Source organism: Oxyura jamaicensis, chromosome 5 (assembly GCF_011077185.1).
Source record: "Oxyura jamaicensis isolate SHBP4307 breed ruddy duck chromosome 5, BPBGC_Ojam_1.0, whole genome shotgun sequence".
NCBI lineage: Eukaryota > Metazoa > Chordata > Aves > Anseriformes > Anatidae > Oxyura > Oxyura jamaicensis.
Window position 1 is genome coordinate 45,618,856 of NC_048897.1, and position 27,694 is coordinate 45,646,549.

The following is a 27,694-nucleotide window of genomic DNA, read 5'->3' on the forward strand; positions in this document are numbered from 1 at the left end:
CCAAAAAAAAAAAAAAAAAAAAAAAAAAAAAAAAAAAACAAGAAAAACTGGTGTTTCATTCTTAATTGACTTTTAAAACAGAGAGGGCAATACTTCCCTGCCCCACCAATCTTGTCCAAGCAGCCCAAGGACTTAAACCAGGCAGAGGAAAAAAAGAAACCAATTATGCAGCCTTCTCTTAGGAGCAGAGTGGGCAGCAACTTGACTGAGAATGAGAACAAAAACAAATTTGCAGTCAGAGACAGAAAGAAGTGGTTTCAGCGGCTATTTTCATGCTCTTCCTAAGATGTGAAAGGTCACAGAATTGCACCTGACAAGCTGCTGGTCTGGGACTCAGAAGATGCTGTGGGAGCTTTTGGCTCTGTGGCTCTTTGCTCAAACCAGTTGTGTATCCCAGCTCACAGGGTAAGTCCCCTGGTGCTTCCCTTCCCTTTCCCCGCCTCAGCCCTGCTGTTTGGATAATAAATAAGAAAAGTTTTAAACTTGTGTGCTGGTGAATCCGTGGTGGGAAGTTTTGGACTGTGACACGCATAGGGCAAGGGGCTGATTGCAAGTTCTGTTTTCATTTCTGTTTATGACTTTTTTAATGTCGGTGTTGGAACACTCTGGCAAATAAGTGGTGTACCTTTTGGGGTCTGGAATGATGTGCCCTCCTAGTACCTAATACATACAAAATGGGGACATTTTTCAGAGGGTCTCTTCCTACACTGCAAGTGGTGGCATATTGCAATGGGAAGGCAAAGCCTGGGCTGACAAAAGCTGGGTCATCTTAAGAAGGAGAGCAGTTCAGGGAATCCTTCCTGAGTGCTGCCAGTCTGGTTTTGGTAACTTGAAAACAAGGCAAAGGGTTGAGATAAAAGGGGAACTCCTCTTTAGGACTGGGAGGGACAATGTGAAAACAATGTGCATGTTCACGTCTCTGTGCTGCTCCCCAGGAGATGGACATGGAACCTCCTTTCCCTCAGCCCAGCTTGCAACGGAAAATTGCCATGTTCTCCTTTTTATCAGGTGATAAATCAGGGCCCAGGCTTATCAGTGTGAGTGGGGGACACTCAGAGTGGCTATCACAATTGGGCTGTGAGGGAAAATAAGCAGAGGAGCAGCTATTCTTGGCTCAGTGTGAGACAGTTTTGGGCACAGGCAAAAGCAGCACTTGAGCTGTCTGCAGAAGCCTCCTCCTTGCCGGCCTCCTGGGTCAGGATTGTATCTGTGGCCTGTCAGCTCCACCACAGACTGCAGAGAGCCAAAACAACACATTGCAGAGCACCACCAGATAGTCTGAAATAAATAAATGTTAAAGCCCATCCCTGGGACAGCAGGGTCCTTTTGCAGCTGAAGAAACTGAAGCTGAGAAAACCAGTGTATCTGTGCAAATGAAGGAAGCAGGTCAAAACTAGCCTGGGAACAGGAGCAAAAATTCTGAACTCTAGGCCTGCATTTAATTTCTGGTGAACAGGTTTGCTGTGGACTTACCTGCTTTATTTCCTCCTCACGCTGAAGCTCTTGTCCCCTTCCTTCACCCACACTGCTTGCACACACACACAAATGCACACACACATCCTTTTCCCACTCTGCCTTTCTTCTGCTCTTTATCCATCACACATCTATCCTCAATGCTGTGAGCTGGATGGGATTTCTCCTTACTCTTGCTCGACACTGTTTTTCTATGTGTGACCCCTTGGTGAGTCCATGAGTTTGGAGGAGTTGAAAGGAGCTCTGAAATTATACCAAATCAGTCATGTTGGTTACTATTTCCCCTGAAGACTGTGCTGGGTAATATTTCCCTGCAGTACAACTCCTGAGAATTGCCCATAAAGAGGAAAACAAAAGGAGAAGGACCATATAATTTACTACAAATAGACCAAATGCTCACATGAATTCACTGTGGTGCCAGCGTGGAGACCAGCTATAAAAGTCAGGAGTCCTGAAGTCAACTGGCTTTGAGCAATTATTTAGTCTGGTTTGGAAATGGTCGTGTTTTTGCCTCAAAGAGCTGAGGGAGGAATATGGAGGACAGGGCTCCTGCATCAGGTTTTGAAGCAGAAAGTGAGGATGTGGGCTTGCCATGAGCAGTGTCTGCGCTGGCAAGAGTCTAAGGGCCAGAAGAGGTCTAAGAGCAGAAAAAGGTCTATGCATGAAAAAGGGCTAGTGAGAGGGCCTAAGGGTAGAAGTACTGCCTAATATCCCTTATGTAATGGGTGTTAAATTCCCCATAGCAGGAATCAGCAGACCGTAGCAGTGTTGTTTTGACAGTGTGCAGTACGTTCCTGCAGCAGGAACGGAGGGCAGCTGCCAACACCCTCTTCAGGCAGTTACACCCCATCAGCAGCACCTGATTGCATGAGCAGGTGAATCCATACTCATATAATTGCAGGAGATAGAAAAGGACACAGGGAGATGACACTAGATTTTTTTTACATTAACCTTTTAATGCACTTGACAGTAGTGCTGGTAAAAGGGAGTTCCAGAGGCTGCTTATAGTCCTACTCCTTTGCTTCTTCTCTCCAATCCTGCTAGTCTGGAAATAATCCACAGCTGCAACTTTAGTTGACATTTCTGTCTTTTGCCACTTGAAGCAAGCAGAAAGGCTGGCAGCATGTGGCTAGAAAAAGGGTATTAGCAGCTGCCCTCAAGAAATAACTCAGAAGCCTCCAAGATATTAGAGTGGACTTGTTCCTTATTAATTCCTTGCTCCAGGAGAGCTGTTGGGAACCTTTAGACCCACTCCTGAAGAGAAAGTCTGGGGCTACAAGAAGAAAATTAACCAGGTGGCATTTAGAAAATGAACCTGCCCATGCAGCCTGTGGTACCCCTTTACACCTGGTAACACGTTGGCTTTCATCTGCATCCCATGCAGGTGAACTGCCTTCTCCTTGCCTGCTTTAGGAATCACTGCTGGAAGATGGTACCAAGAGGGCTCAGCTTAGGGAGGTTGGTCCTGTCCACAACCATGCAAGCTGCAGCATGGAAATACCAGGGAATGAGGGAACAAACGCAGGTGTCACCACTGGCTTTGGCAATCACTTTTTAACTTGCACATAGTAAATTCAACTCACTGTCAAAAAAAAAACAAGCACAGAAATATTAACGTTTCAAGTAGTTTATTCGTATATATCACCAAATCATAAAAAGCCAATGCACTGTCCAGCAAAAAAGCATCGATATATAAAACATTAAATCATTATCATTAACACTAGAGTATAGCACTTACACTGAACCCAGTCCAACTCCTACTAAAGCCAAAGGGAATTTTGTCAATGACTCCACTAGCAGAAGGATTAGACTCGCAATTTTTATTTGCCAGGTGTTTACAAATGGCTGTATTAAAACGCTAGTAAAAAGCTTTCCTTTTGAGACTGTATCAAAACAATAAACCTAACTCGAATTCTGTTTCTGTCAAATGCATGCAATTAATGCTCCAAATCAGCACTTGTTACACTGCAGAAGAGCATACAAAGCATGAGAAAGAAGATCCAAAACAGACCAGGCTCTGCCCTCAGCTTGTGCAGACTGACGTGGCTCCAGCGAGGCTCACAAAGCTAAGCTGCGTACACCAGCTAAGGATCTGCCCTAGTCCTGCTTTCAACAGTTAAACAAATTATGGAAACCTGGAGACTTCCAAAACAAATTGTGAAAATCTGCATGGTCCAAGCTAAGGCTGAAGTCAGCGTCAGCACTGCCAGCCCAGGCTCTGCCATGCTGGATCCCTCATGTCACAGCCTGAATGCTGAAATCGCTCACGGGAAGAGCACTAACAGTTCTCCTCACTATCTATTTTTATTCTGAAGCATGGCACTCTCCTGTCCCTCTTGACTGTGCTTGTCCCTGATAGGAAGAGATGTGAGAAATAATGCCTGATTAGCCTGATGGCAATAAAAAACCCTGTGAAATTTTTCCTGAAATGTTTTTAAAGAAGAAAGGATTCAGGGGAAGGAAATGTCAGTGGAACAGACTTTTTATTTTTTTATATATAAAAAACCTGCAAAAGCCTGCAAAACTCATATGACAGTATATTTTAGATCATAATATATTGATTTCTCAATTGGGCTGAAAAACTGTAGTAGTTTTACCCAGATAGTATTTGTCTAAAATATCTCTGATGCCACCTTTCTGAGCTGGCTGTGGACCCACTGCAGTGGTTCTCCCCCTGAAGGATGCTCTTCAGCACTGAGCTTCCTGCAGTCATTTGGCAAAAGGACTGCTGTCATCTCTTAAAAGCTTTGGTTTAAGGAGTCTGTTAGCACCTTTAGAAGCCAAATGGTGACCACAGATTCAACAAAGAGGATTAAAATCATTGCAGCAGCCTAGGAAATGTGGCTAGGGTTAACTGACTACATCAAGATCCAGTGTGCTGCAGGAGGATGTGCTGTATTTCAGGCACAAACTATTGCACCTCACAGTGTTAACAGGCAAAAATAATTCCTTCTGCTGCAGGAGCAAGTGGGAGAAAAGCTCTGGAGTGTGTTATATGGGATACCATGACAGATGATTTTAAAACATTTCCCTTCCTTAAAATCTGTGGATTAATATCCCACTTGTTTGACTCCACCAGGTTCCTCAAGGGAGTGCTGGCACCAGCCTTGGGAACCTTTCAGAGCAACATGTCAGACAAATCAGGCCTGGCTTGTGTAAAGGGAAGAGTTTGGCGTCGAACCCCAGAGGGCCCAATGAGGAAAGAGAAAAGCTGAAATGTTTTTTCATATTTTCTTTTCCACAAAAAGTACAGTTTGCTATAGAGCTGCAATTTCTCTCTCATTTGTAAATACTATGCAGAACCTGTATATAAACTGAAGTCAAAGTTGCCCAAATGTGGAAGGAAATGAAGGGAAAATAAGGAATTTTGCCACAGGGCCATTTATCTGCTTGCATGAGAAATCACCCAAGAGGTCAACTGCAATGATGGATCTTCATTCCCTCCTCCTGTCAGGGTATCTCCACCCTCACTTTGCAACATAGGTGGGAAGAAAGAGGGGTCAAAACCTTCTCATAGGTGGGAAGAAAGAGGGATCAAAACCTTTCCACCACAAACAAATAATTCAAGCTATTTCAGTGAGCTGCTCTTGCTGCCAGGTACTTTATCTCCTTGATAAATACCATAAGCACGATGTTAAATGTTAGTTTTTAGGAATTTCAAGCCAAGTAGAAAAGTTCTAACAGGAAGATTTGAGGGAGATCCAGAATAACAGCATGGTGAGAGCATTTGCCATGCAGATGGAGGCTCATGCCTCCCCAGGAGGCAGGGAGGTTAAAAGCCTGTGCCTTGCACCTTCCCTCCCTGTGGGGAGGGCTGGGAAAGGAGGGCCACAGCCCTTTTAACGAGCAGCTGCATGCTTTCTGCCACCCTTGTGAAATCCTACTTGTCAGGTAAGATAACTTTCCATGTCTAACAAGTCACAGTTGCTGACATAAATTAAATAAATATATAAATAAATAAAACATTATTTGACCAATCGAAAGGACTATTCTCAGAGCCTTTCTTGGGTGCCTATGCCCATTTTATAGGAACAAGTATCTGACAGGAAGTTAATAAGATAAATCCTAAATCCTTAAGCTCTAAATGAAAATAGGATTTAGGCTTTTACATGCATTCTGTTCTTTTGACTGTTTTATGCAAGAACACTTCAATCAGTTATAGCAGCTAGGAGAGGTAGAAAGGTTTAAGCACTCGGGTGAATACATTCACATTAATCTATGTTTGCAATATCAGTTCGATTACATTCTTTGGCATGGACAAAAGAAACTAAAGAGAAAGCATTGCTATATATATACTCCTCCCAGCAACAGAATGGAAAGATGCTATCAATTAATGCCTGCCTTGAAATAAGCAGTACTTGCTATATATTAAGTAAATCATTGTCTAACCTCCCAGAAACAAATGTTAAATTTTTTTGAGAGAGTACAGTTGTGTTTTTCTCTTCTATGCCAGGAGTACATCAGAGTGCTGTCTTCTGTGCAGTTGTTAGATTCAGAAATGGAATGTTATTGCTTAAAGCAAGCAAAAAAAGAATAATAAAAAATAGAAATACCCTTAGGTTTGTACATGTGAATGGTAAAATATAGTTCAGGTTGGGTTTACTCTTTCTTGTGGAGAACAAAAATAAAAACATACACTTCAGGAGGGTAGACCATGAACTAACTATATATGAAATAACTCTAAAATAATTTCAGTGCTCATGAAGCTATATGAACATTTTCTCACTGCATGCAGTTGTGAAAACTAGCCAGGCAAAACCTAATTCTCCTCCCAGATTGCCTAAGCATAAGGAAAGAACATTTGTGGCCTCCAAAGTAAACATTCCAACAAGATAAAAATGGGCTATTTCCATCAGCAAAGGAAGTGGTCTGAGATGCAAATTTGGGATCTGTATACAGAAACAATTCCCATTAGTTCAAGGATGTTCACATACAGTCCATTGATTTAGGAGAGAAGACAAAAGTTTGTCAAAATCCAGATTAGTTTGTCATGCATGGAAAACTGTAAATCTGATGAGTGTGAATGATTGTCTGGATATCTGTTAAATTTGTAATTTAAACAAAATGATGCAATATATTTGAGGTGTTTGGAGAATGGGAACAATAAAAGCCTCATTCACCCAAACACACAGTTTGCATGGACTTTCTTGCACTGAACATTTTGCAGGTGACATCATCTCTGAATTTGCACATTTTGTATTTCTTTTTGTAACACCCATTACACAGGCTGATGTGTGATTTGAGGTTGTCCAGAAACTCGGTTCTCAGCATAAAGCCTATCCGATGGCCTGTGGCTCACACTTCCTTAGAAAGGGGGCCACAAATCCTGAGTCCACATCAGCCTGAAGAGACTTGTAGGCAGCAATAATGTTGCCTTTCTAACACATATTAGTCATTTGGGAGCCTTTAGTGAACAATTTCTGGATCTTGGGTAAAAAGACCCTTTGCTAAGGCATTAATACTGTAAAACGTGTGCTCCTCTTCTCTGAGGCTCTGCTTCCATCCTGAGTACTACACAGGTTAAGTCAGCAGTGTGTTGTGTAGGTGAGGGAAGGCCTTGACTCTCTGTTCCTTGCAGGACTAATACAGAATAACATCAGGACATTACCAAGAGACTGCGGAGGATTTAAAACCTCTGCAAACCCCCATTAGAAACCCATCTCAGCCCTTCAGAGGTTGTCCCTGGCCAGTGCTTTCCCACTCTCCACACATCACATTCCCATCCACCCCTGGATATCATCACCTGTGTGTCACACTGCACAGACCCTAATAACAGTAAGAAAAAGGCAGTGCTGAAAGTTAAGGCAACATAATGATTACTCCAAACCACGCAGTCTGTACCCATACCACAGTATAGCAGTGGAGTTATTTCTGACATTTATCTGTGTACATTGTACATACACACATACACCATCTCTGAACCCTCACACTGACATGCTTTCCTCAGCAAAGCCTTCTATTTAAGCATCCATCACCAGTTATTACAATAACCATTTTTCTAAGGGACCATAGAAACATTGCCATAGCATGCATATATCCTCCAGTTCTTACAGTAAATCATCAGGCTCTTATTTTTGTGATTCCTACTGGAAGATCACAGCTGAAAAATGCCTCTTGAATTAGTGGGATAGGAAGTTATGAGCATTTGTGCCTTCGTGAGGAAATTATATTCCAAAAATAATTGGCTTCAATTGTTTCTCCATTACAAAAATAAATAAATAAATAATAACCATTATTGATCTAAAATCTCACCCAAGATGTTTTAGCTTTTTTAGATTTTTCTAGCTCAATGTGCACTTCTGGCAGGGAATTGGTGGAAAAATTAAGCAGAGATGGTAGCCAGGACACAGGGAATATATTCAATATAACAAAATACTGGCAACACCCCAGTGTTTCAGAAAGCAGCATCCATTTGCTCTTGACTATCTAAGGTTTACCCTGTGTTACTAGCAATTTGCACAGGCCCAAACTAAGAAACTTTGACTGTGGCTTTAACATCACCAGAAACATGGTAAGAAAACCACAGCAGCCCATGCTCTTCACCAGAATAACCTATGGCTATGGGCAGCAGCAAGCAGGCTGCATGGAGAAAGGCCACAAAGCTTTTTCCCCTTCCATCATGTGAAAATAAATAAATACAAACATAAATACCACATAGGGTTCTTGTTCTTTGAATATACCTCTTGCTAGAGCATTCCCAGATGCCTGTTTTTGGGGATGGCAAATAAAAAAGGCATTAAAATATCATAGAAATGCAATATTTGACTAAGACAAAATCCTACTGCAGTCAAACTCTTCACTGTTTGTCAATGGATGACTAAAAGAAGAGGCCAGAATGGTACAAAAGAGAGATGTGTATGTCAGAGAGAGATTGTGTAGGTAGGTAGGTATATGTAATGTTGCCATTCTAAAACATAGACAATGAGTTGGCCTGAGTGTCCAAGCTTTAGGGGAAGAGTTTGCAGAAAGCTAAATGCAAATCAAAAAAAAAAAAAAAAAAAAAAAGCCCAGGGAGGCCCAATAACTGCATCCTTGCACTGTTCCTTTCCTCCCTCCAGTCAACAAGAGGGCTGCTCACCACACACTGCGTTCTCACCCGCCCAGGGTCTTCCTTCAAAACCAGCTTTGCTTTTAAGCATCAACAATGCTCACAAGCTGGGTGCCAGCCTCACTCCACCTGGTCAGCTGTGTGAAGCTGATGAAGAAAGAACCCTGTCATGTGGGACTCAAAGGAGAACCTCAGCCTCCTTCATTTTACAAGCCAACTCCAACTACCAAGATGCTTGTACATACAGGCATTGAAATTGAACTAGGGGTAGAGGAATTCACCCAGGTAAATGGATGAGACAGGCTGAGCTTTGATGACAAAGTTAACGGGTGAGTCTATACATGTAATTGCTTTGGGGTGGCACTTCCAAAGGCTGAAGTGAGGTATTTCTTTTCTATGGACTTAGCAGTAGGAACCTGACTGTCCCAGGTGCTTAAAGATCCCACTTTCTGTCCACTGAGATGCAGAACAATGAAGACAGTGTCAGCGAGATAGTGTCAGGGTGATAAATGTTAGTGAATATGATATCCACAAAAGCCAACAAGAGTAGAAACTCCAGACTCAGTGTCTGCTGCTTCTCATGGAAGTAAAAAGGAGAAAAAGACACAGAGGCACAGGGAAAGATAGGTAGAAGAGACTGTCAGCTCTGGATAATCTCACAAAGAGAAGCAGCATCTTCCTCCTCAGAAGCAGTGACCAGGCTTGAGCCCTGGTGCCTCAGAGGAGTGATAAGGAGGAGACACTCACTGCCATCTGCCCCCCAGTTCTTAAGACCCCCAGGCAAGACCAGCAACACACGTGCTACTGCAGCCTAAGTATGATTTGGCACATACAGACATCGTACTATACAAAGCAGCAGCGTGATCCCATGCAAGGAGTTAGGCATGCACTGAAGGTATTTGTGGAAGGAGACATCACTCATGAGTCTTAAATTCAAGGTGAGGTTGGAAAGGGAAGTAGTGTCTTTTATAGTCAGAGAAGCAACTGGGGAAGCAGAGGAAACAAGGTAACTTTCACATCCTAAGCACTTTTTCCTGGTTAGAAGGGGAAGGTCATGCCCTGGCAAAGGTCTTGGGTAACTGAAGGAATGTCTTTCCTATTAGACTAATTGAATAAAAGAAAAACTCCAGTAGTCCTGGTCTCTGAATTTTAAATTGGTGTTAACTAGTGTTAATAGCAATTAACTAATCTCTGATTCCCCCTTTAGGAACTTTTCCTCTTATTTCAATTCACAACTACAAAAAAAAAAGCCACTGTTGTAAAGCTTTCAGAGGAACTGCATTCCCTTGTGGTTTAAAATCACAGTGGAAAACAAGGTCTCCCTACAGACAGCCATGGCCAGCTGGGGCTACGAGAGACGTTCACAGGGTGAACTCACGGCTTACACCACATGGCCAATTTTTTTTCCTAAATCTGAGGGAACAATTTAGTTGTTAAATGTGATGCTAGATTTTATGCCCTAAAATCCTTACAAATTAAAGGATTTGTTATGACTTCAAATTCTGTTTCAGCTACTTAAGCAGGTACTTAACTTTATGCACCATATAGTCCTCAGAAGACAACGGTAAATTTACATGGCTTTGCTTGCCCCATGCTTCTGCTCTGATGGGAGAGAAGCCAGCTGTCTTCTCCCCGTTTCCTATTTACAAAGCAGTATAGAAGTACATGGTTTGCACTTGTTTTGCAATAAATTCAATGTCAGCTCAAGCTCAGCTGACACAGGCAGTGTTAGGGTGCTCCCTGAAATTCTTCTGCTACTTAAACTTAACTTCTTGCTTAAATTTCCTGTTGAAAAAGATCTACTGTGCATCATGCACCTGGGTATAACTGCCTTATTCTAGCACAACTTTAGTTCTCTGCCATGCAATCCCACACTCACCTAAGTAATTCTTAATTATCAGAGCTACTTCTCATCCACCTTATTCATTGAAGTGCTGGCCAAGCAAAACTGAAAGCAACAACAAGGTCACAAGTGAGCTTTGTGAAAGTAACTGTTCTCCCTTTGCAGAGCAAACTTCATCAGCACTGGATCTCTTGCCCAGGAGTGGGGAGAACAGGCCCATTCAGCACTGAGTGCCTATAAAATAGCTCAGCTGTTCATGCTCTTTGCTATGTTGAAAGATATACAGAGATACCTACAATGTAAATGTTTACAAAAATTTTGCATATTCTATATGAAATAAATATCACAAGTAAACTCTAATACTCAGAACTAAATAGTATACAATATTAGGGACCAAGTTATGCTTATAAATGCACAAGCATTAATACTGTGAACTTGGCTTAACTTCTTAGAATGCAAGCTTCAGGAATTGCTAGCTAAACTACACTTCAGGAAGCCATAATAAACGATGGCCATGCCGAACTCTAAGAATAAATAAAAACACGGACATTCTCCTCCATCCCTTCAGATGGCACACAGCTTTTTACAGATAACATAATGGTTTCATGAAATTCATTAAAACTGTCTCATAGTAAGTATCATCTGGAACACAGGTCTGTATGTTCTAAGCAAAATCAAAATCAGAGTGGAAACAATAGGTTTGTCAGCACAGTGACCACACATAGCAAACGCAGAGACAGCAAGAGTCTGTACTCGGACCAGAGCTACAACCGCCCAGAATAAAGTGAGAATGAGAGCAGCTTTATTAGCAAAAGGGAGGAGAGAGAGACAAGAGTGACTGGACGCAGCTCCAGTTATTACTGTTGTTACAGAACAATACGGAGGAATAGCCTAGATTCTGTAGCCTGGTCTTGCCAGCACAGTCCTCAAAAACAGTCACTGCCCCGCAAGCCAGTGATAACACACAGGAACTCTGCTAGCAACAGCAGGTTACAGATTATGCTGCTCCCTGCCTGTGCAGGACAGAAAGTTTGCTATGTCAATGTCAATGGGACATGGGGCAGTTCATTCTCTGTATCCTCATATAAATACTCCTGACAACAATTTTTTCATTGAGAAAGTGGGTGATTCACAAGTACAGCTTTTTTTTTTTTTTTTTTTTTTTTTTTTTCAAGAAGGAAAAGATCTGTCACACTCAGTACTCTGACTCAACATCAGCTTGCACTACTGAATAATAGAACCTAGATCCTGCCCTGGAAATTTGCTTACGCTTTAGATCATGGCACTTTTCTCATCTTGCAAAGATGTTCGTGAAGAGGATCTTCCTAGCAACAGCTCCTTCTCATGGATCAGGCTATCTAGCAGGTCCTCCTGTCTGTAGTTGTGATAAACCTTCAGGAAAGCCAGAATGGTAATTCCCAGCCAAGTCAGCCAGGCAGCCCAGAGACCAAACTAGAGAAGCAAAGAAATGACAGATATCAGTACTGTTTCATAAAGACAAAACCACCTGTCCAGGTGAAGATCAAAATCTCACCTAGACCAAAGCACAAGGAGTCTCAAGTTCTGCTTTGTCAGTTTCTGGCCCCACTTCTCAATCCTGTCAAGATATTCTGAGCTTAAAAGGAAAAAAACTTTTAAGTAGTAGGAAAATTTATACAAAAAAAAAAAAAAAAAAATTAGTATGGAGAATTTGCATGGTTGTGCTTTCATTCATGTGCTTTTCTTCATTCATGAAGAATTCAGTATAATCCATATGCAGCTGCTGAGTTTCCCTAGCATCTGACATTCTGTCTATCCCAAAATTATTGGGATTATTTCTCTTCCGTTACCTTAGAGTTGCCATATGTTTTAATACTTTTTCCAAAACTCTCTTCCTGAGTCCTGTGGGCCTCCCACTGCCCCTTGGAGAAATATAAATTTTAAGGTGTTTCCATCCAGAATATTGTAGAGAAAATCCTACCAATCAAACTGTTACTTTCTGGGGTAATTTGTTCACGTTAGCAGGAGCTCGAACTGCAAGAGAAACCCAATCCTACACATCCTAGTTCCTGGTGACTCATATTTATTTGACATATGAGACCTGAGCTTAAAGCCTCAGATCTGCAGTAAGTCCCATCACTAACCTAGTCACTCTTGTCTAACTTTGTAGAAATAATTACATTTTTATTGGTTCAGGTACTTGAATGTTGGCCTCCCCTGTCTCAGAGGAAGCTCATTTGTAGTAATGTAAATTTCTGCTTTCTGGCAGAAGTTACATTTTAATCCCATTATACTGTTAACATAAGAAAATGTCAATTAAATTCACATATTTCAATTTTGACTTTTTTTTTAATTATTAAAAAAAAATGGAAAAAGAAAAAATCTAGCACTTCTGGGCAGTAGCTCAACTGTTTAGTTTCATAGCCAATTTAGATATACAAGGGCCACAGTTATGTAAATGGGAGTTTGAGTTCCTGTATATCTGATGCATTTTAGAAAGCCTCCTAAACATTTCTGCTGATTCTTATAATTATCTCAGTTCACCGATACACAGTATTTTTGAGTTATTCTACAAGGCTTGGGAACAGGAAGATACTCATCTTGGTTTGTATGACCAAATCTAAGGACATGGAAGTTTTTAATTCATTTCTTGATTACCACTTCATTAATGACATATGTTCAAATATCTAACACTGTTTTGGTTTTCTTGATGTATTTGATATTAAAGAATCTATACAGACTTAGCCAATTCAATGAAATTCCCAGAGCACTTCCAATGTGTTGGAATATCTTAATGGAGCAAAGCACAGAGAAGCAGGCTTAGTGTGTGTCCATGAGTGTTTCTGCACACACATATACATGTGTCATATGTCCAAAGTTGTAATAAAGCAGCCTATTTTCCCCTTCCAGATTTTATCCAAAGTCCATCTTTGTAATTCTTAAATTGTCAGCAATCTTGTTTCCTCCATTCAGACCACTTCTACTGAGTGAGACCTGCTGAAGGAAATTATTGCACTCACAAGGAAATAGGTTTGCTTTTGCTGGTAAGTCTAGTGTATTCTTGGGTTTTTCATTCTGCTGATTGAATGAAACTTATTTGTCTCCTTACACAAACCCATTCTCATGTCTTCATCCAACTCTGCTTGCTACACCCCAGTTATCAGAAGACAATGCTGCAGGATATTGCTCTGTGCTTGGTTCTGTTTTCAAATAGTCTCCCTCAGGCTTCCCTTTGCCACTACTACAATCAGCTTTTGAAGATAAGTGTTTCCCTAGAGCTGTTATGCTCCCAGGCTCCTTATACTTGGGTGTCTGCAGAGCTTAAAAGATACATCATTCAGGCTAGCTCTATCCAGGTCTGAAAGAACACAGATTAGTGCGGAGATCCCCATCTAGCAGTTTAGGCTGAACCTTCCATGCTGTGATATGGTTAACTCTCCTCCAACTGAAGCGTGGGCCTATGTATAAATTATCAGCTGCCCATCCTGATATCAGAGGCTGAATGTTTCGTGAATGTGCAAATTTCCATGAATTCAAAGATACTGATGAATAACAGTCTTGTTTCTTTTACCCTGCTGCTACTTGGCAAATTAGGAGCTAATGGCAAATTCTGCTACAAAATACAGTCTAAGCTTGGGCTAGCATAAAATAAAAGGGTCACTTTTATGACCTATCCCTGGCCTACGTGCAGGTGTGTCTGGGATGCCATTGCTGGGTACAAAACCCACAAAACTAGCTTATGACTAAGGGTCACAGTTGCCTTCAAGGAGTGCCCCAAGATAAGCCTTCCTCCCAGGAGGGACAATTGAAGAAGCATGTGTGTTGGTGCAACCTGCATGGATGGGAGGTTGTTCCTCCTTCCTTGAGGAACTGTGCTTGTATGTGTTCACATGCTCAAGTGCTCAAGTTGCAGTGTTCACTGGCTTTGAGTGTTGACTCAGAGCTGGCATATTTAATAATAATATCTGACAGCCTCAGAGGTCTAATTCTCAAAGATCAGGAAAAAAGCCCTATCTAAAAGACAGCACTATTTCATTATCTTCAGTGGACTAATATATAGGTTCAGGGGATCTTCTCTCTATCTCAACCTAAACCAGGACCCCAACAAATTCATGGAAGAAAGAGCTAATAGCCCCACAGTCTGCTGCAGGTCAGCCATTCTATTCTTATTGCTAAGAGCAAAGAAGAGCTCCAGAACACCTGAGTGTTGCAGCCTTCACAGAGTTCATGCTTTGCAGAAACAATAAATTTTCCATGATGACTAAGAGTCAGGTTTTGATGTCTGTGTTCAAAACTATCTGTTTTGAATGTAAAATGCAAATGTACCCATTCACGGTCATCTTGATTGAGCACATACTAAAGTCAGTGGAAATATTCCCATTGATTTCAGAGGATTACAGTTCAGCTCCAAAAATCACGAATCAATGAACAAATGGAAAATGAACTGGAAGAGAACTGTGACCTAGTCTGACCTACCTGTGCAATAGCAAACTGGTCGTAGAAAGCAGAGTTTTCTAAGTTCAGTTCAAGATCTATATCCTGTAATTCTTCACAGCTACCCAAGGAAAGCATTTGGAGGGGAAGAAAGAAAGTTATTTCAGAAGTTCCAAATAGGCAAACCAAGCATAAGATGAAGCAATATCTAAGTGTTTTAAACAATCACAATGACACATTCTATGATTCTATATTTGTTATTTCACTAATTAGGTTGCTTGCGAATCTTCTCCAAAACTTGGGTAAAAGAAGCATGTAAATACTTTATTTTAAAAAATGATGTATAATTATCTAGTGATAACACCGATCTTCCATAAAGTGGAACTGTGATAGTTATTAATGAAAACTGTACACCTAAGACCCTCTTCTCCCACTCCCCCAGAGCCTCCCACTTGTACACATCTGGCATCAGCCCAGCTTGGTTGCTTCCCCCTCAATGAAACAAAGTGTATGAGCCTCCATTACCTTTTGACATCATCAGGGAAAGCCTCAGAAGAAGGGATTGTATGCGTATTTTTGTTTCAGATGCTCCAGCAAGGAGACGGTACTCTGATGGTAAGATAGAGGCTGCCTACAGATTTTACAAATAACTTGGACTTTTACTGGTGTCAAAAAATAATCCCAGGATTCTGAGGTTGTCTTTCTATCTCTTGGTTGATTTCTGCAGCCTCTTCTCTGTCCTTTTCAGTGCTGTCGGTCATCTTGGGTTCTTACCCGAATATTCGATTAGATGTTTTTTGTAATGGAATTTTTAACCGAATATTCGAATAATTCGATTAACGTTGCAGCCCTAAACAGAACATTTACTATGGTATTTTACAACATATGACAATTTGCAATATAAATGTATGCTTTAAGTACTACCTTTATTCAATATCATATGACATAAAATGTCACCTTTTTATTTCTCTTCATTGTTATTTGTTTTATACAAAAAATCTACCTCAGCCTATCTTTTTCCTATTCAGAGCACAAGCATTGTGAGATACAGCAGAACATTTCAGTGCCTGTGCATTTTGTGCCCTGTCAGAAAGTATCACACCTCTGTACTTTGCTCTTAAAATACTCTCTGTAGTGTGGCTTTCAGGGTGTCTGCAGCACCGCTCTGAGGCCAGTTTTTGGATAACGGTGCATTGTGGAACAGGCAGAAGAAGTGACTTGGCTGCTGTCACACAGGTTGCTGCCAGAGCCAGGACCCTGACTCCCAGTCCCCTTGCCCTGCTCACAGGACACCTTCCCTCCTCCCACTCTTCTTCGAGCATTTCCACAAATCTGCTCTCTTTTGGAAATGAAAACTTTGGAATGAATGGTTTTCTTTTGCACATGTTTGTGACTCTTAAAAAGACCACAAAACATGATGGAAACCACACTTTTTTTTGTGAGGAACTAAAAGGAAAAAAGTTTGGTTTGCTGTTTTTGTTCAAGATGAAAAGAATCTGGACTTCCATATTCTCCCCTTTGATTACCTTGTGTGTAACAACTACAGTTTGTAACACCACTCTACATTTGTGCATATATGAAAGATAAAAAGAAGAAAATGTATTCTTCAATACTAACCTATTTGGCATGCTTCCTTTTTCGGTAATTGCATCACACCACATGTTAAATCCTACACTCACTATAGTGCTAGCAATAAATGTGATAAACACCACAAAGGCGCTGATCAGCAGATTCAGGAAAGCATAAAAGAAAGAGCTGCAATAAAAGGGAAGAAAAATGTAACTCATAAACAGCTGAAACACAACATCAGCAGTCTCTCTAAGCAGCATACACCAGACAAAGATATCAGTTTCCATTTGAAACACGTCTGCTTTAATTAAGAACATCTAATATATTGAAAAACTATGGCTTATGATCTTGAGTTTCGTTATCTTCATTTGTAAGCTCTTTGGATTTAGATTTATTTTATTTTTTTTACCATAAGAGGATGTGGATTTAAATCATAAATACTAAGTGGCGATCGTTCATACACAGCATGGCTTTCATTAGTTGTAATGATGAAAATCACCATTGTTAAAATAAATGTCATTAGCTCAAATTATATAGTAAGTGGAGCTAAAATTATTTCATGACTAAAATGATAATTGGGACCAAAATTGCCTACTAGAGGGAAACTAAAACTAAAAATAAAACAACACAGTACTGATAGCTATAATCATTTTAAGCAATGTAACACAAGGTACTGGCATCATAGGACACGAATCTCAGTTTTATGGGCAATTTGCAGAGCAGGCCAGTTTCTCCTGGGACATCTCTGGCTTCTGTGTCAATATGTTATTTCTGCCAGCCGAATGTCAGTTTACATCAACCCAGTTAGTCTGCATAACCAGGAGCAGCTCTAGGCATATGCTGGAGGGGGTAAGGGGTGGGATGCTCAGAGTGGCCTATTAGGTGAAGTAATTGTCCAACTATTTTCCAGCCTCACGAGTTAGTCTTCTAGAAGGATGGACTGGAGTTCACTGAAAGAAGAACAGCCTGCTGCTAACTCTGCCACTTAGTTCTGGTTTGTGAAAACTTTCTCATTCATTTGGCCAAGCTCTTTGGTATTTGAAGCTGCTCTAGATGGCACTTGGAAAGTCTCACTATCTAAAAACTGAACATCTACTCTAGGGTGGAGAAAGACTAGCAACTCCAGGAGGAAGGTCATCCTATTCAAGTTAGGTTGTAAGGACAAATATAACAAATTGCCCTGCAGTGCACTTCTCATTGTGCTGGGGATAAAAGGACTCTACTCATCCCAGAGAGCAACAACAACAAAACTAAACTAAACTAAACTAAACTAACAAACAAACAAACAAACAAACAACAACAAAATGGACATTTCTTTCCACAGTTCTCTCAATATATTAAAAGTTGAGAAGCTTTTTGATTCAGTGGCTGAATCCTGGCAATGTTCTGGGCTGGACAATCTTAATTTCTACAGGTTACACATCCTAAGGCATATGTGACCTCAGGAGCACTTCTTTAAAATGAGGTGAGGCAACATTCACCAGTTGGGCTAGGAAATCTGTTCCTAGGTTGACGTGAATTCGAAGGAGTTGTCTAGGTTTTCTCAAAAGTGTAGCCATCCGATCTCAATACTAATGCAAAAGAAGCAAAATCATTCACTTGCCAGATGTGCCCTTACAGCCTTCAGTTGGAGCTGGATGCTGGGACACCTGACTTGTAGAGGAATGTTGACTTTAGTCCTATTCTTCTCCTTCAGCTTCACTGGACTGGGAACAGATCACTTCACTGCTGCAGAGAGCCAAGTTCACCCACATAGCAGCTGGAGTTGGTATGAGCACACCACAGCTACGTGTGGTCATTGTCCCTGCCCTGATTTCATATCTAGCCTAGGTTTTAAGTGTCACTAAAGCCATATCCACTGGGTGCACCTTAGTACAGTATGCTGGCCTGAGACACAGAAAAGATTTGAGCTATCCACTGAATAAAATCAGGCACTAGAACTAATAACTGCTCTAGAAAAGGGAAGGTTCACAGGAGTATTCAGAGCATTATCCTGGGTCCCAGTCCTCACTCGGCTTCCTACCCTGCAGCACAGAAGAGTGCCAAGGTCCAGGCTCTGACCATCTGCCAACAAAGCAGGTCTCAGTGTCACACCCAATTTGCACTGGGCAATCACCATCATCACCACCACCATGTGTGGGGATTCCTCAGAACAAGGCAGCCTGGTGGAGAGCCAGGGCAGATCTGGCTTTCTGCCTCACCTATTTTTCTGCTTAGATCGGGATTTAAAGTTACACGTTCCACGTTGAGTGGATGTCCCTTCATGGTAAATGCCCTGTAAAAACTCTTGAAGTAGAAGTTGCTTTTCAGCCCTCGTTGTGAAGTGTCTGAGTTGGACCTCTACCTTGCACCTGTGTTGAATAGATCACAGCACTTGGTTTTCCTGCTCCTGCAGGCAACTCCAGCACAGCCTGCCTGAAAAGCAAGATGATGCTCTACAGCTACTCCATCATGCAGACTTGCTCTGCTGTTTCTCCCTGACACACAGCAGCCCTCTGCCCCCTTTCTTGCCTGCAACAACTCTGCTCAGTGTTACACAACTGCTACTGCTCAGCCCAGAGGAAAGAGCCTGAACGCAGCTCCTGAAGAGACAGTTTTCAGAGGCCTGCCCAGCTGTTTAGGACTGAATACCCACATTTGGAAGTAGGCCAAATTTCAGACTTACATTTCGCTGTTTCAGGGGGTTTGCCACAAGTTACTTCCAAAACAAATCTGGTTCTGAACCAGAAATAATAATAATAATAATAATAATAATAATAATAATATCTGGATTCAACTAATCCTTTAATTGTATCTGATGACCTGAGGAAACTGAATTCAAATGTAGCAAGTCCATGATTATACTTAGCTCTTCTAAGGTAAGTTATAATGTGGAAATATGTTTCTGTTCTATACTTGCTATACGGTGTTTTAGTATTAGGCAGCTTCAGTGTGGTCAGAAAGGGCAAGGGAAACACCCCAGCTACCCCATCCCCAGTACTACCACACCAGGCTGTTGTACAAGCCCAGGGTTGAGTAACAGCCACTGATTCAAGAAACCTCTAGTCCAAATAGACCTGGAAATTAGTGATTTACCCTCCCTGTGGTAAAGGAAAATGGCTTTCCTAGTCTAGCCAGCCACCAGTGCGTGCTCCTGCCTTCACAGCTCTGTGCAATTAGGTGCTTGGAAGACCCCAAAGCACCCACAGGCTGGGTCACCTGTGCCAGGGATGTACTAAAGGCTGCAGGACATCCACTGGAGAGCTGAGCACCACGCACAGCACTGCTGAGCTGCTGCCTCGACCACCAGGCCCTCATTCCAGATCTGAGGCACCCTGGTTTGTCTGAGCAAAGGAACTGACTGCTGGTGCAACCCTGCTGCAGTGAGCGCTCAGTTTCACTCTCGTGTTGTAACCAAGCAATCGCTGTTCTCTGCAATAGTTGCCATGTCCACCACAAAAGCAGAATAAAAACAGGGGTAGAACCAACGATTGCTCACACCTGCTCCCCACCAGGCACAGCTGCGTTGGCTCAAGGTTTCCCAGATCTACAGTCAGGGGAAGGCCTCCTCCTGCAGGGACGTGTACTTGGACCACAGTCAGGAGGCACCTGCAAGCCCCAGCCTCCAGCATTGCCCCATAACCTGAAGCACCCTTCGTGCCCACCATCGTTGAGCCAGACGCTGCACCCAGATCCCAAAGGGAAGCAGGACCAGAGCAATGAATTTGGCCCCCACCCCAAACCTTTCCTCTGGAGGGGGCCCTGGGGGTACACATGGGGTGTGTGTGCAGGCAAGACACCCCTTTGCCCCAAACCCCTCTGGGCAGCAGGAGGGCCCAGGTGGTGCAAAGCCCAGTGCTTCACCCCCGAGGCTGCTCCCACCTGCCCCAGCCTGCAGGAGGAGCTGACACCCCCTGCCCTCCCAGGGGGTACTTACTCTTCATGCCCTTTGCAGAGGAAGAAAAGGGTCCTCCAGGCCTGCACTGTGGCCAGCAGCAGGGAGAGGAGCCCGGTGAAGATGCTGAAGCGGCAGGCGGCCTCGGGCCCCCACTCCTGCACGGTGAAGCGCTGCCTCTCCACCGTCAGGTTGGCGTTGAGCCACATGCCCTCGGTGAAGAGCAGGCACCGGCCGTGGAAGTCATTGCTGTTCTCAGACAGAGGCACCACCACGATGAAGCTGAAGAGGAAGGCCAGGAAGTAGCAGATGCACTGAGCGAAGAGGAAATTGCTAAGCGCCATGTCCGCGCCTCCGCGCAGGCAGAGGGAGGGATGGAGGGAGGGATGCAGGAGGGAGGAATGGAAGAGGGAGGGATGCGGGAAGGAGAGATGCAGGAAGGAGGGCTGCCGGGGGGGAGTGATGTGGGGGGGAAAGGATGGAGGGATGCAGGGAGGAAGCCTGCAGCAGTAGGGGGTGGGGAGGGAGGATGCGCAGTGCAGCGCGATGCGATGCGATGCCTCCTCTGGCACCGCCACTGCAGGAGCTGTCCCCTCTGTTTGTATACTGATGGCTTCAGGGCTTGAGCGGGGAGAGAGAGGAAGAGTGATTGTGAATATTCCTCTTCTTTGGGAAAATCTGGCTGCTGATGCACCCTGGCACACAGGGGGTTAAACCAGTCGGTGTCCCCCCAGTGGGGCTGGGTACCACCAGGCTCTCAGTGGGGTGTCCCCTTAAGGACACAGGACACCTGTGTCACCTGTGCTGGTGGCTGTGAAACACACAGAAAAAACAGCCTCATCCTGACTGCTGGATTCCTGCGGGGTTTGGCTCCTATTTAAAAAAGTTTAACCAGAACACAGCTCAGACACAGACATCAAGTGTCCACCCCTGCATGCCTGCCTCAGAGGGCATCTGAAACACCCAGAGCACAGCCTGCCACAGGGGCAGCATCCTGTCATCTCTTGGGTCCTGTATCTCTGTTTCCCCAAACCTATAACTGAAGCCAAGAGGTACCTCAACCCTAACATCTGGCCAGCAGCCTGAGCTGGTGGCAAGAAGGGTCAGCATGTGCAGGTCCCCATCCCAGGACCTGCAGATGGAGTGGTTTTAGTCCCAGCCTAGCTGGTGTCCACCCCCCACCCCACCCCAAGACATTGCAAGTGGCAGCAAGAGCTCACCAAAAGTGGAATAACTTTTGCTGAGGCTTGGTGTCATCTAACCCTGAGCTCAAGGGGGACATTGAGCTCAGAACAGACCAGCCCTCGCTCTGGGCACAGCAGTGGCACTTGCAGGGCAGGGACCCACTCAGTCCCAATTTCATTTTCCCATCTAAGTATAACTCCTCTTTCCAGCAGAAGACAGTGCAATTCTTCTCCAGTTCCAGGTAAAGCCATTTCCTAACCCAATTTTCCAGACATATCCAGCCTGAGGTCAAACACAGCTCTCAGCCACTTCTCCTTGCCAAGGCTGCTTCTGCTCACTGTAGGCACTGTGCCACTTCCCAGGTAGTGTTTAGCAGTGCAGAAGAGGAACTGGGACACTGATTACACTTCACATGGGATTTCAGGCTTGTGCTTCAATCAGGGAGCAAATCAATTATTGTTATATGCTGTTAAGAGGTTACAGTACTGAGGAAGAGGCTGGGGGGATTCTCACTGAGGATGTTCGTTCAGCTTCATTGTAATTTATTTGCAATGTATATAACCTTGAAATCTTGCTCTGTCCATACAGGGAAAGTATTTTTTGTGCAGAACCTGCTTCTTGAATAAAACTTTTGTCAGTAATACCCCTGTTTGATGAAACATGTCAGGCCATTTCTCTGATCCTTACCCAACCCTGATCGTCAAAACTTGTATTTCATTTTTGCAAGAAGAGTTAAAGAGCACTGGCCTGACCCTGTGGGGATAGATGTGCACTCCTAACATAAAAGATTTTGCTGATATTTCAGTATGGATGTAAAGAGGGAAGTTTATTGCTCTTATCCTTACTTCCAGGCAGTGCTGGGTTCCCAAAGGGTTTTGTCCTTTATCTGCAAGGAAATCAGACCTAGACTGAGCTGGAAAACTCTTTCTTTGAAACCTGACACATCACATTAGCCAGATAGTGTTTTCTGAAGTTAACTTGGGAGGTCAACAGCAACATAAAAGCTCAGTTATTCCTTACAACGGAGCCCGCAGAAGGGTCCTGCAGATGCCAAGGGCTCTTTGCCTCTGGCAAGCCCAATGCTCAGATCTCACCACCAGCAACCACGGGGCTCTGCTGCCGGACAGATGCTGCAGAGGTGAATGTCAGGGTCACCTGCAGAGCATGTAGAGTTGTCCTTGCTGGTGAGCAAGCTCGAGCTAACATTTATGGGAGAGTTTCAGAAAATACAGCTAGACATTTGCAAATGTTAACAGACATGTAAAACACTGCTGCTCTTCGGAGAGTGACAGCAACTGGAGCGCAGTGCTTGGTGGGGTGGAGTGGCCACACACCAGAGTGCACAAATGGGTAGAATAACCTGTCATCTGCCACTCATCTGACAGCTGCCTGAATTCCTCATGCTCTTATCTCATGTAAATCCTAAAAGGAAAAAAAAAAAAAAAAAAAAAAAAAAGACACTAGGCAGGAACTTAGAATCTGAAATATGGCATTGTTTTAGTGGAATAAAAGATGGTGTTTTATAAAGAAGAGTTTTAAAAGTTTTGTGGCCTTAAAATGGTGCAACTGAGGAAGAAAGGTACAAGACAAAGTGAATGATCGTTCATTCTTTTTCATAACACGGGGAATGGAGGGCAGCACATAAACTGGCCACACAGAAATTTTAAAACAGAGGAAAAGATGAACATTTCTCACACAGCACATAACTAATCCATGGCACTTATCACAATACACTGAAGAGGCCTCCCCAAACCAAGCAGCTGCTGGTGGTTGTTGTTGGAGATAGGATCCCACGTGAGAGGGTCCTTTGATCTGACCCACTGTGGCCATTTCAGGTTCTCATGACAATGCCAAAACATTGCCACCTCAGTGTCAAGCAGAAAGCCAACCTGGATAAATCAAGATCAGATGTACCAGATTTCCCTGCATTCCCTTCAGCCCCATATCTCCTTCTAGTCATCTAGCTAATCCTCTGTGGACCAAGTATCACTCTATGAGATGGACTGATGTGGGATGACTGATGGGGACTGTGGTTCTGACTCTGCTGCTCCGCACTCCCCCTGAAGTCATTAATTATGCCATCTGACATGAGCACTGCTCTCAAGCCGATATTTGTGAGGTAAGTGATGAATTTCGTCCCCTCCTGATAGCTCATTAGGACATGTTTTATTATGGAAAAAATTGCTGAGAAATTAATTATTCAGGCAAAAGCATTGTTGTGAGCAACTTTATTTATTTATTTTATATATTTATTTTACCTTGGATATATCATTTTTGTGGTCCAAGAAAAATAATATCTACGTCTTTAGAAGGTGGCTACCATCTTGATACCAGTAATGTGCTGTTTACTTCTGGAGAGGAGGCACACAGTCACAGCAATATCTCTGCAGAAGGATGCCCAGGGAGCACTACGTCTATATTTTAGGCAGAGAAAAACAGTCCAAATGGCTGCTTTTCTGACAGCCCTTCAGTCACCCACAGGCAACTTCTCCCTGATTTACTTGAGCTCAAATGGCTTCCTCAGCCCCTTTTACCAAACAGTTTAGCAAATGCAACTTGCCCATTGTGTGCAGCAAACCACCCACAGGCTCTGGAGTCTGTTTTGTTCAGACTCTCTGGTCAGTTTTATTATTATATTAATCCATTATTATTATTCCACAAGCCTTGACCTACAGCATTTGTCCTCAGAGACTAACAGAAATGTTTGAAGCATCCTGCATATCCTCTTATGGTAGTCACTGTAAATGCCACTTTTTGGAAGAGGTTTCTCATGGTAATCACTGTCTTCAAGAAGGTGACTGCCACTAGTTCAGAGGGATTATAGACAAAGCACCCAACTGTCAGCCACCTGTCACATCTGCATTTCTTCACAGCTACTGCAGCATCATGAATCTCTCAGGGCATCTCATCTGGGAACGTTTTGACATTGTGCTTTTTTTCATGCAAACATTTCTTTTTTAAGTGCCTCCATTCTGCTAGGAAAGCTGTCTTGTCTGCAAGGAGGTTACGGGCAGAGAGGCTGCCATGTTGACAGGCATTAATGAAGCAGTTATCAGGGAGCAACTGAATGTCATTAATGTGTCCACACACAAGAGCCTCGGTATTTTGATACCCAAAGGAAAACAAACATATCCAACCCTGTTCATGTTCTGAAATTAAAAATGTTAGAATGTGGCTAAAATATACTGCGAGGGAAAGGGAAGGGAAGGGAAGGGAAGGGAAGGGAAGGGAAGGGAAGGGAAGGCATGCTTGAGCTTTTTTGAGCATCATTAACGCTAAGCTCTGGAAAACTGATGTATGTCAGACTTCATAGAGAACCTGGGGGGACTGTAGCAACTAACAGGTGCACACTCCCTAAATAGTATTTTCTTTGCTCACCTGCCTCTCCTGTCCTTGGTGAGAGGACAGGAGTACTGACAAGGAAAGTAGGACAAGCTCTAGCAAGACTCTCGTCCCAGGTTCTGCACAGAGTCGGAGAGGACCAAAAAAAAAAAAAAAAAACAACCAGAAAATGAAAGAAAATAAAAGAAAAACAAACAAACAAAAAACAACAACAAAACAAAACCAAGCTTCAAGAGCAAATGTATGTTTTCTTCTGGCACCAAAAATATGTTAGAAAAGCATGGGAAACTTCTTAAAAGAACAGGAGGAATGAAAGGGAGGAAAAACTACAAGAAGAAAGAACAGTAAAATAAGAACTCATGAAGTCCAAGCAATCAAAACCCAGCCAGAAGATGAATGTAACTCTGCCCCACTTTAGATTAAATGGAGTCATTACATATTACATCAATATCTGACATCTGCAGCTTAACCTGTGACTGTTGAAAACTGCAATATCATCAGATCCAGGGGTCAAGCAGTCACTGGGGTCTTGTGCATCTGAGCAGTACTGGGTCTGCTCCAAACTCTGCACTTCTGGGCCCGTGCTTTCTGCACTTAGAAAGGCTCAATATGCAAAAGCCCCTTGCACACATGCAATAAAGTTTGTTGCAGAGCTCTGCTCTATTTCAATTGCATTTTTCTATCGGTATTCTCCTGAGATACAATCTTCCCAAGCATCCCCAATGCTGCTGGTCTGACTCTGAGCCTTCTGGAAATGAGGCTGAGCCTTTTTTTCTGAAGATCACTCAAATGTTTTCCAGCCTTAATATGGCTTTGAAAAATGAACCTCAGCCTCTGCTAGTTTTGTTTTTTTTTGTAAATCCATTTATATGTGTAGCCACTAACTAATTTTTTCTTAGGGTCAAGTCATTTCCTTGGGAAATTCTCAAGGTCAGCAATTAACAGTCCATCACAAAGACAGCTGAAAAGCAGCAAAAAAAAAAATATATATATATATATATCCTTCTGTAAAATACATCATGTTTTTAAATGAGTTATCACTACGATTAAAAGGTTTTAGGTTGCAAGGGGAGACATAACACAGAGTATCTTTGCTGTTTATTCTAATTAAATTTAAGTTGAATGACATTTTAGGAAAAAAGAAGAAGAAAAAAAACATTGCAAATCCTTGTCCAAGTAACTCAGTGCCACATATCAGCATATCTCAATTGGCTCCAATGCTGTCACACTGATTTAGAACCCAGGAAATTCTGCCCCACCTGTCTGCAGCAGTTTCTATTCCACACACATAGTCATACAGACTAAGAGCAGCTAATGGATAACATGCCAATTAATAGCATGTACTTGTTTTATGTGTGACATATTGTACCATGCATTGATTTTTAATCTGCTCAAACTAGCATTTTTCATGCAGGGTGAAAGTTTGATGTGAAAAATAGCCTCTTCATTTTCCCTGACAACTATTAACACTGAGCTTGTCTTTAGTGCTCATGTTGAAGGCAACTGCTCCTGCCAAAAGTAAATGCAAAGACTGAGGAGAAATCCAGTTTGCAAAATTAACCTCTGTCTCAAAAGTGAATAAATCAGGAGGGAGAGGCATACACTTCGCTCCTGGAGACAGGAGGAACTTCACTGTGCCTGTTTACCTCTGACAAGGCAGTGAGCAAAAATGCGGAGACATTAGGGGCTTTGCAGCTTTCTGTGGATGGGACAACTCTAATGGGAAAAAGTGGATTTATAATGATTTTGAAGACACAAACTAAGGCTAAATAGAAGGCCCTGTTGCCTTTTCCACCACGTGATCGTGTCACTGCCTGCATTCACCATCCTAAAGACATGCTCTGTCAACCTGAGTCAAGTCCCACTACTGAAGTTCATATTGGGCAGGTAGTTGTGGGAGCTGGCAGCCCATGCCTCTAAAACACCAGGCACAGAGATTTAGAGGAAAATGAGGTGACTGTGGTCCTCAAATCCCCCCAGAGTATATCATGGCCTCATTAGCCACGTTGCTCATATGTGGGATAGAGACAAATATTCATCTGCTCAGCTCCTCAGGTGAAGGCACTGGTACTAACCTAATTACAACCAGCAGGACATCTGACCTGGTACATCATCTCTCAAGGCCACTGAGAAAGGTGTGGAAATAAATAACAAAAAGAGTCCCAGATCATTATATTCCTGGCTTGGTGCAGTTTTCAACTCAGCAGATGAAATCGCATAAAGCAGGTGGTTTTGCAGAGCTCCATTTCCATATTTCAGTCCAAGGCCAAAATACCTGTCAGTATGCTTTGGGGAGTTTGTAGCTAATGCACACTGGCTGGCCCCGGCTTACCCCATACTTCACTGCTCCTGGATATAGGGTATGCATCCATTTGGTTATTGGTAATGAAGAGAAAACTGGATATATCCATTTTGTTTTGAAATTAATGGGCTTTCTGAAGGTAAGAGGAATCCCAAATGTCCCCTGATGTTATCGCTTTCTTATCTTGCAATGTTACAGTGTGCTTGCAAAATATAGTCCTGCTGAGGTTTTGGAAACATTAAAGTTTCAACTATTTACTCCCCCTCTCAATAGGTTTGTAAAGTACAGAGATCAGTTATAAAATGATGTGGTAGATGTAGCATTTAAAGCTCTGTACCAAGGGGATAGTATGTGGAATGTGTAAGCACCCACTGCCTGGGTAAATACCAAAGTCCCCAGAAGTTACTGAATAGGTGAGGTGATCAAAAATAATAATAATAATAATAACAATAATAGTAATAATTAAAAACAAATGAAATAAAAATAGACTAAGATAATGATTAGTAAGTCAGAAATTCCCATGTGAGTTCAAAATTAACTACTTTGTAGGTTCTATTACAGAGGTCCCACCTTGTGTCGAGGACATATGAATTTTACAATGATCAAAGCAGAGCTTTGAATACCTGGCATAGGAGATGAAATACA

At 42.7% G+C, this 27,694-nt stretch overlaps 1 protein-coding gene across 1 annotated transcript; it reads right to left on the minus strand.

The window, feature by feature from the left end:
- Window positions 1-3,084: 3,084 nt before the first annotated feature.
- TMEM179 (transmembrane protein 179) lies at window positions 3,085-20,880 on the minus strand. The gene is made up of 4 exons (XM_035326930.1): window positions 20,263-20,880; window positions 16,395-16,532; window positions 14,820-14,898; window positions 3,085-11,816 (listed from the first exon to the last, which is right to left on the minus strand). The coding sequence occupies exons 1-4, from the start codon at window positions 20,562-20,564 to the stop codon at window positions 11,637-11,639; spliced, it is 699 nt and encodes a 232-aa protein (XP_035182821.1). The 5' UTR covers window positions 20,565-20,880; the 3' UTR covers window positions 3,085-11,636.
- Window positions 20,881-27,694: the final 6,814 nt, after the last annotated feature.

Bases quoted from the DNA above. Each gene is read 5' to 3' on its own strand.
- TMEM179 (XM_035326930.1), bottom strand. From the start codon at position 20,564: ATGGCGCTTAGCAATTTCCTCTTCGCTCAGTGCATCTGCTACTTCCTG. The intron at 14,899-16,394 runs GTTAGTATTGAA...TTCCTTGGGTAG, and splicing joins AAAGGAAGCATGCCAAATAG to CTGTGAAGAATTACAGGATA. The intron at 11,817-14,819 runs GTAGGTCAGACT...TTGCTTCTCTAG, and splicing joins ACCAGTTTGCTATTGCACAG to TTTGGTCTCTGGGCTGCCTG.